This window comes from Furipterus horrens, unplaced genomic scaffold, assembly GCF_987537825.1.
Source record: "Furipterus horrens unplaced genomic scaffold, mFurHor1.1.pri manual_scaffold_4, whole genome shotgun sequence".
Taxonomy (NCBI): Eukaryota; Metazoa; Chordata; class Mammalia; order Chiroptera; family Furipteridae; genus Furipterus; species Furipterus horrens.
In genome coordinates, this window is record NW_028327174.1 from 55,294,370 (window position 1) to 55,303,712 (window position 9,343).

At 54.3% G+C, this 9,343-nt stretch overlaps 1 protein-coding gene across 1 annotated transcript; it reads left to right on the top strand.

Annotated features, from left to right (window-relative positions):
• The first annotated feature begins 2,144 nt into the window (after positions 1 to 2,144).
• GDF11 (growth differentiation factor 11) lies at positions 2,145 to 8,834 on the top strand. Its single transcript, XM_090273334.1, has 3 exons — positions 2,145 to 2,586; positions 7,384 to 7,781; positions 8,302 to 8,834. The coding sequence occupies exons 1-3, from the start codon at positions 2,145 to 2,147 to the stop codon at positions 8,680 to 8,682; spliced, it is 1,221 nt and encodes a 406-aa protein (XP_090129460.1). The 3' UTR covers positions 8,683 to 8,834.
• Positions 8,835 to 9,343: the final 509 nt, after the last annotated feature.

Below are 9,343 nucleotides of genomic sequence, written 5' to 3' on the forward strand. Positions count from 1 at the left end.
AAACTTGATGAAAGGTTGAGATGCCCATATCTTAGACCAAAGCAAGGAAAGGAATCAATTGTCTAAGCTGTTGTGGGTTTTTTCCCCATTCTGCTGCATAGAAATGTTCCTGTCCTCCATAGAAATGTTCCTGTCCTCCATAGAAATGTATCATCTCCTTATAGCTTCCCAGCGTGGTCCTCTTAATCCCTACCCAACTTTCCTCCTTCATATCTGGAACCCTAGTTTCTTCCTCCGATCCATTCCAGTTCCCCAGTCCAACTCTGTTTTTACACGTAATGCTCCATCAGGACAACTTTAAGACACTGTATTGGGCTCTAATCCACAGAGGAAATGAGTATCGCTCCCTTCTGCCTGCCCAAAAATGTTCTTCCACTGATTCAATAAACATTGTGTATGCCAGGAGGCCAGCAAGATCCAGTCCCCTCAAACTTTTTCAATCTATTGGTTTTCTATTGACCTCTACGGCTTCAGACTCAAGAAATAAGCCTGGAGAAACCGAGGTCTGGGAAGAGGTATCCAGGACTAGAAGCATTTCAGGAGCATTTTAGTAACTTGGCAATCTTCTACTCTGCCCTCTGGTTGTACCCAGGGTCACACTTGAAAGTTAGGGTTGGTCCCACATCTGGGTTTCTCCCTTTACAACTTGCTCTCTCCAACTCGGGCATCTGAGGGCAAACCACTCTCTTCTCACCCCTAAAACTACTAGTTCCTTCTCAGATTTCTAAGACCTAAGAACCTGCAGACCCAAAAGTATAGTTCAAAATGCAGAGATCCAGATTCGTCTGTAAGTATAGTGGTCCTCACCCCTCCTTGTTCCCATTCAGTCCCCAGTGGTCCCCAGTCCCTGCATCTTCCAACCTGCTTGTTACCTTATCCCTTTCAAGTGTCAGTTTCAAGCTCATGAACTCTTCCCAGCTCTAAGTCTTCCTCTTGTCTCAGGGCTTCCCACCCACCTCTCCACCTTCTCGGATTGTCCCTGTCCAAAGAGACTCCTAGTCTCCCTAACTAACCAACTCCCCACCTCCCTCCCCGCATCCAATCCCCTCCATCTCTTTCGTTTCCTGATTCTGCCCGAGGCTCCCACCATGACTTATTTAAACAGCTTCTTTGGGCACCCCTTGGTATCTAGAGCTCTTCTGGGCTCAGATTCTCCACCTCCTCCCCATCAGGCTCTCCGTGCTCCCGCTAAGGCTGACTCTTGTCACTGTGCTGCCTCTTCTTCCCTCAGGAGTCTGTCTCCTCATCTCTGCCTTCCCTTGATCTTCTGTGTGGGCCTTCCTCAGGGGCTCCCTAGGTATCTCAAGTCTGCCCCTCTCCCTCCGGTCCCCCTTCTCTTTCCCAGGGCTCTGGTCCCAGTCCCATTGGTTCTGCCTCTGCTCATCTTTCTGCACACCTGACCTCTTGAGGTCTGGCTCTGCTAGACCTGCCTCTCCCCCTGTCTTAGCCATACCTGTCTCGTCCCTCGAGTCTCGCTCCTTTATCTTTGTCTCTGACCGTCCCCACTCCAGCTCTCCTACTAGTTGTGCCTGTCGCCTTCTTTCTCTGTCTCTGCCTCTCCAGCGAAGTCCCTGCTCTCTGCCTGTCCCCCTCTGACTCTCTTATTCCCGATCCCCTTTGTCTCTCTCCTCCTCTTCCTGCTACTCTGCCTATCTCTGGGTCTCGGATCTGCCTCTGCCCTCTTTACCTCGATGTTTTTCCTTGGTCTCTCTGAGTCTCTCGCTCTCCCTCTCGCTTCCTCTCCCCCACCCCAATATCTCGGTCTCCCCGTCTCTCTCTGGGCCCTCACTCCCTCCCTCTCTCTCTTTTCCACGGCTCTCTCCGGCTCCCTCTCTCGCCTCGGATGACAGCGCTGCCTCTTTTGTTGGCTCCGCAGCCAATCGCGGCCGCTGACGACACGGGGGCCGGGGCTATAAAGCGCCTGGCCCGGGCTCGGGCCCCCCCAGCCGCCCGCCCCGGCCGCCCGCCCGCCCCGCCCGCGCGCCCGCCGCCCCCGGCCCCCCCCCGGGCCCCCCCCCTCGGCCGGGCAGCCCCCAATCCCGCGCCGCCGGGACCCCCTCCTCCTCCCTCCCTCCTCCCTCCGCCCCCTCCCCGCGGGACTCCGGCGTCCCCGCCCCTCAGTCCTCCCTCCCCTCCCCTCCAGCATGGTGCTCGCGGCCCCGCTGCTGCTGGGCTTCCTGCTCCTCGCCCTGGAGCTGCGGCCCCGGGGGGAGGCGGCCGAGGGCCCCGCGGTGGCGGCAGCGGCGGCGGCGGCGGCGGCGGCGGGGGTCGGGGGGGAGCGCTTAAGCCGGCCGGCCGCGTCCGCGGCGCCCGAGCCCGACGGCTGCCCCGTGTGCTTGTGGCGGCAGCACAGCCGCGAGCTGCGCCTGGAGAGCATCAAGTCGCAGATCTTGAGCAAACTGAGGCTCAAGGAGGCGCCCAACATCAGCCGTGAGGTGGTGAAGCAGCTGCTTCCCAAGGCGCCGCCGCTGCAGCAGATCCTGGACCTGCACGACTTCCAGGGCGACGCGCTGCAGCCCGAGGACTTCCTGGAGGAGGACGAGTATCACGCCACCACCGAGACTGTCATTAGCATGGCCCAGGAGAGTAAGTGAATGGCTGGGCGCGAGCGGTGGGTGCTGACCCGGACTCCCGGAAAGCGAGCGCCTCCCGCTCCGAAGCGGGGCGCTCCAGGTTGCTCCTGCCCGGAAGCCTTTTCTGCAAAAACTTGACGGACTGGGGGGCGGGGGCTGCTCCCTAAAAGTTTTTCGAGCGGTGGAAACGGGCTTTGGAGTTGTGTGCACGCCTCGTTCCTGGAGCTGGGGGGCGGTAAATCGAGAGGGTTGCCTGATACCGCCTTCTAACCCGGGATGTGCGAGAAAGACCTGCGTTACCGGGAGTCTGGGAAAGCCGGGGCCCGCCGGCAGCGGTGGGGAAGGGGCAACACCTGAGTCCTGAGGCGTAGTGTTAGAGAGGCTGGAGACCGGAATCGGGAGGCTTCCGGACCCCCGCAGGACTGGCAGGGCTGCAGAGTTCTCGCCTCCCAACGTCCCCGGCACCAGCTCTCCAACCCCCTTCCACCCCGGGCTCCGCAACGCGCCCACCGGGCTACAGAGAACTGAGTGCCCCTCTTCGTCTCCCAGAAATGAGATCCCAGAGCCCCGTATCTCCCGGTACGTAGCCCAGTTGGCACGCATTCCACTCGGAGACCTCTGACACCCGGTCTCCCGAAGGGACCGAAAAGCTGTGCCTTCTCGACACTGACGGAGCTCAGAGAAAGCTCCATTTGCGCTGGGGGATTACGGGCATCCGTTTGACTGCTCAAACCTTAGTGTTCTCTCCCTTATTCATCCTCCCCTACTGCACACAGACTTGGGGAGAGAGAGGAAGACCTAGGGAGAAAAAGAAAGAAATAGACGGGGAGGGTGAAGGAACCCAGGCATCCAAGCCCCTGGCCAGATGGAAGATGAACACGTTAATAGACTTAAGCTGCTTTGAAATTTTATGACCTGGAAAATCCAGGCCAACACTCCCCCACAACACCCCCAAACTCCTCGGTCCTCCCTAGGGTCAGATGACTACCTTTCCCCTCCCCCACTGCAGTCTCCCCCAGCTCCAACTCAGGGGAACCAGGCCCTCTCTTATTCCCTAGAGGTTTGGCGAAGTGCCCCCCCCTCCGCCCCCCACACCCGCCAACACACACAACTGCTTGGTTTTATGGCTCTGAACAGAAGAGGGGGGAGACTTTTATTGGCAGACGGGTCATAAAACTGGGGGCTGAGGGAGTCCTAGTGGCCCACCCCCAGGGGAGGCACAGGAACCCAGGTGCGTATCTGGGAGGCAGAGTGCCTCATACTGCCACCGATTTTTCTACAAATCCGAACTCCGCAGTACTTGGTCAGGGCTGTAAAGAAAGGAGAACTCAAAGAACTAAAACTAATTTGGGAGTAGGGTGGAGGTGAAGTCCTGGGATCTGATCTTGGGTTCCCTCAGTATCCCTTCTGTTCTTAAGGCTTCTGCTTTATAGAGGCTAGGTTAGTCTGCGATTGACTGAGGAAAGCTTGGTGGGGGCAGGGGGTTGTGAAACGGAGTTGGTAAAGAATTTCTGAAGAAGAGTTTGCTAGAAAATGAAGGGTATGGAGGGAAAAGATCCTCTACTCTGTGTGGTATAGTGTATGTGAGGATTTGCCGATGGGCGATAAAGCTCTGGGCTTCCCCTTGCCCCATTCTGTCCTCAGCATCCTTTAACCAGCGGGCTTGAGTCCGGAGTTAGCCCTGGTAATGGGGATGCGGGAAATGAAACGGACTCTGCATGCCTGGATTGGGACGTGCAGGATAGGCTGGGTGGAAGGGAAGGGAGAAGGACCACAGCAGGTGGGGTTCCACCCCAGCTTCTGCCCTCATGCCACCCCAGGACTTGGATAACTAGAGACTGGGTCTCCGGCCAGGTATTGTACGTCCCCTTTAAGAACCTAGCTGAGCTCTTATGAAAGGGAGGGGGAGCGGAGCGGAGGAGAGGAGAGGGGAGGGAGAGAGGGGAAAAGGAAAAAGAGACTTTTATAGTCTAATCCCCAGGGACCCGCTTTAATAAGAGACTTGTGCTCCGCTAATCGGGGGAGGTGTTTGTCAGCAGAGATGGCCTCCGATCCCCTCCCCCTTCCTCCCCTCCCCCAACTTCAACCCTGGACCCCAGCCCCCACCTCTCCTAGGCTGCAGTGCCTGCCCTAGTTCCCTCCACCATCTCAGGCTCTCCCACCCCAGCCTTCATCCTGGGAACCCAGCCCCCTTGCCCTTCTGGGAGCCAAGCCCAGCCCCTCAGTTTCTCTCTCCTCCCTACACCAAGAGGCCCCTGTCCTCTCAGCCCAACCTCCTGCCCCTAGGCCTTCCAGCCAGGGTAAGAAGAGTGTGTATGGGGGTGGGGGAGAGGGCGAGGTGGTGAGCAGTAGGGGGTTGGGCTTTTGCTGAAAATAGTGCAATGACCTCTCTCCAGACCAGCACCGCCTACTAAACCTGACCTGCCGCCTGCCACCGACCCGATCGATCCAGCACAGATGTGGCTCCTTCCCTCCCCTGGGAGCTGGGCCTATGCGTGTGTTGGGGACTCTCCGAAGCCCCTTGTTTCCCTTTGGCTCTACCTGCTTCTCCTTTGTTCCTCCCTGTGTATCCTTCTATCCTTTCTATTTATCCCATTAGGTTAGCTACCACTCTCCTTTTGCTTTGTAACCTCCACCCACTCTTTAAATTCCCTTTTCTCCCAGTGTTCTCTAAATTCCTGTGATTTCTTCTCCTCCTACCGTGATCTTCCCTCACTTCCTTCTCTCCTCTACCATTGTCTCCTTGTAGTACCTGACTGCACCCTCATCCACTGGGTGAGAAGGGTATGGTGATTCCCTGGGGTAGGGGGTGGGGGGGACTTAGAGGGATGGGGCCCTGGGGCCCAGTCTCCTATCCAAAGCCTTGGGTCAGCTTAGAAAACTAACAATAAACCAACATTTATTGAGAAGTTCCTATCATTTTCACATTCTTTATTTAATGCTCAGCACTACTATGGAGCAAGGATTATTATCTGTATCACTGAGAAGTTTGGTGGGTAAGGTCAGATGCTGGCTAATGATAAGTCAGAGAGTGATTAAACCCACTTCAGTTGTAGTCAAAGAACAGTGTTCAGATGGCAGGAAGAACTTTCAGGCACTGGCTAGTATAATTTAATATTGGGAGCTAGGGAGTCCCTTCAACACATTTATTGAGCACTGCGGTAGGCACTAAAGCAGTGATGAGCAAAACACAGTATGAAGTGTCCACACTCACTGAGATTAGTACCTAATGGTGAAGACAGGCAGGAAAATAAGATGATTCTTATGCTGAGATTAGGCATAGTATAATTTGGATTGTTGTTTGCACTCCCCCCAGCTTCCCTGCCCCCGCTCTCCTGGCCTCTGAATGTCCACTCCACAAACCCTGCCCCACTGCACCATCACTGCAGCTCCAGGAGGAGGGTAACTGGGAGGATGACCAGTGCCCTGGGGTCTCAGAGAAGAACCAAGGGAAAAGAAGCTGCAGAGGAACCTGGTGTCTCATGTCCTGAATATATGAAGAGCAGTAAGCACTTTCCTCCCCATCTCATTTGGAGGATCCTCCTTCTCCTGGAGTGGAGATCAGGAAGTGCTGATGGGAGACTGCAAATGCAAAGCCCACTGTTATTATGCAGAATACAGAGACCTGGGCATGATACATAAGGGCCTGCACTTCCTAATCATACTTCCATGGCTCAGGAAGCTCCTTCCTGATTTGTCCTCTCTTGATTTATTTAGAGTGAGAATGGGTATTCCTGTCCAATGGAAACATGATTTAAGGCATTCCCAACTAATTTAAGGGATTGGAAAGGGGAACTGAGAGGAGCTGCAATGGAAGCAGAGGCAGGTATTAAGAGTCATCCTTTAGAGCCATGAAGGGTCAATTTATATCCAGAACAAGGGAAAATAGGCCAAAATGTAAAGTTGGCATGTTAAGCCTTTGTGAAGACTTACTGGCACTGGACAGGAAGCTCAGGGGAGAAAAGAAGACTGATTACAGCTTATCTGGTGTGTTGAATATTATTTCTGATGCTTTGGGCAAGTAGGAGGAAACCACATAGAGCTAGTTTTTCCCTTCCTCAAAAGCTGAGGTAGTAATGGTGATGAGGGAGGAGCTGAGGAAACTAGTTTTCGGGTTAATGAAAGAGTCAGGTGCACAGTAGTGCTTGAACAGGTACATTCTCCTGGGACTGTTATTTCTAGAGGAAATGATGCCGAGAAACTTAGATCTGAATTCTGGTTTATTTCACAGAATAAGTTTGGCCCATGCTCTCATCTGGACCCTAAGTTATCCACCCTCAAAGGCCATCTTTTGTGTGTGTGTGTGTGTGTGTGTGTGTGTGTGTGTGGCGGGGGTGGGGGTGTGGGGGGCAGTACTATTCCAGGCTCCACCTGGCCACCAGACAAAACAGATAAAAAATGGGGAAAGGTGACCTGAGGAAAGCAGGTGTGATAGGAGGTCTGGCTTCTATGAAGAGCATCAAAGGTTCAGAAGAAGTTGGAGCCCTGCACATTGGGAAAAGTTGGAGAAGAATTCGCTAATAACTATCTTTGCAGGTCATCTGGTAGAGGAGAACCTGTGTGTTAGGATGAACAGATTAGGGAATGGATACAGATCAGTAAAACCTGAAAGAGCATTCATCCTTAAGGGAAAGAGAGGAGACACTGTTCTGGGTACCAGTGACATGGTAGTAAACAAGACAGGTATGGGAAAAGGAGGAAGAACTGGAAAACTTGTGCTGAGGAGCACAAGTTGCCAGTGCCACCCAGGGCTGCTGACCCTCTCCACAAACACCCTTTGCTGACCCTGTACCCCCTTTTCTTTTATCAGCGGACCCTGCAGTGCAGACAGATGGCAGCCCTCTCTGCTGCCATTTCCACTTCAGCCCCAAGGTGATGTTCACAAAGGTACTAAAGGCCCAGCTGTGGGTGTATCTACGGCCCGTGCCCCGCCCAGCCACAGTCTACCTGCAGATATTGCGACTGAAACCCCTAACTGGGGAAGGGACTGCTGGGGGAGGGGGCGGAGGCCGACGTCACATCCGTATCCGCTCACTCAAGATTGAGCTACACTCACGCTCCGGCCACTGGCAGAGCATCGACTTCAAGCAAGTGCTACACAGCTGGTTCCGCCAGCCACAGAGCAACTGGGGCATCGAGATCAACGCCTTTGATCCCAGTGGCACAGACCTGGCTGTCACCTCTCTGGGGCCAGGAGCTGAGGGGCTGGTGAGCAGGGAGCCTGAGATGGTGGCGGATATGTGTAACCTGGCTCTGAGGAGGTGGGATGTTGGGAAAGGTAGACCAGGAATGTGAAAGGGGTTGGGGACCAGCATTATGTACCTGGGGCCAGGAACTATTTCTAGAGGACGAGTTTGGGAGGGAAGAAGGGGAGTAGCAGCTATCACTTTTCAGTGATCCAAGCCAGGCAACAGCTGACAACTGCATTTGGGGTGAAGGTATGAGTTAATGGGAGATACATGGGAATACAAAAATGGGCTGTTGATGAGGTCCTGGGCCAAGGGGCTGATGAGGGTTAGGTTGCCAGGAGAGGAACTGTAAAGGTGAATTGAAGGAGAGATGGCCAGGTAGCAAAAGAAGTGGGTAGAAGATGTGGGCTGGGAATGGGAAAGCTGAGATGTCAGTGGTCTCTGTTCTCATGCCCCCGTTGAGGAGCAGGTGAGAAAGGAACATGGAGTAGGAACCCTCCAGGACTCTCATCACATCTCTTTCTCCTCTTCCATCCCAGCATCCTTTCATGGAACTCCGAGTCCTAGAGAACACAAAACGGTCCCGGCGGAACCTGGGCCTGGACTGCGATGAGCACTCAAGCGAGTCCCGCTGCTGCCGATACCCCCTCACAGTGGACTTTGAGGCTTTCGGCTGGGACTGGATTATTGCACCTAAACGCTACAAGGCCAACTACTGCTCCGGCCAGTGCGAGTACATGTTCATGCAAAAGTATCCGCACACCCACTTGGTCCAACAGGCTAATCCAAGAGGTTCTGCTGGGCCCTGCTGTACCCCCACCAAGATGTCCCCAATCAACATGCTCTACTTCAATGACAAGCAGCAGATTATCTACGGCAAGATCCCTGGCATGGTAGTGGATCGCTGTGGCTGCTCCTAAGGTGGGGGACAGAGGATGCCTCCCCCACAGACCCCACCCCTAGATCCCAGCCTTGACCCCCATCCCCTCCAGGCCCTAGATCTCCCTCCACCTCTTCTCATGAACATCACACCTTGTTCCCTGCCCAAGCAGTGTGCAATACAACAGAGGGAGGCAGGTGGGGGTTGAGGGGTGAGGGGTTTGGGGGAAAGGGAGAAGAGGAGGGGGCAGGTCAGGTGGGGAGTGTTTGAGGTTTGCAGGTGAGAAGGTTTGGCAAGAAGACAGAGAGGCATAGAGACAGAGGCAGAACACTAAGCGCAGCAGCGAGAAGGCAAAGGGATAGAGAGGCAGAAGAGACAGAGATAGGCAGAGAGAAACAGTGAGAAAGAGACCGAAAGGGAGTAATAAGAGAAAGCCCCATAACAAGCCTCTTTCTTTCACTGGCAAGGTGAGAGGCTTGGTATGGTTTGGGGAGACCCCCTGACTACCATTCTCAGTAGGAGAGGAAATCAAAAATCCATTCTTAGTTTCTTCCCTTCCTCTCTCCAGCAGTGGCCTGGGGAAGGGAAGTGAGAGCAGGGGCAAAAGTGAGGATTTTGGAATTTTATTTATTTATTTATTGTGACTTTTCATTTTTTGGTATTTGGCTTTACTGAAATAGAAGGGCCCCTGCCCACTGTGC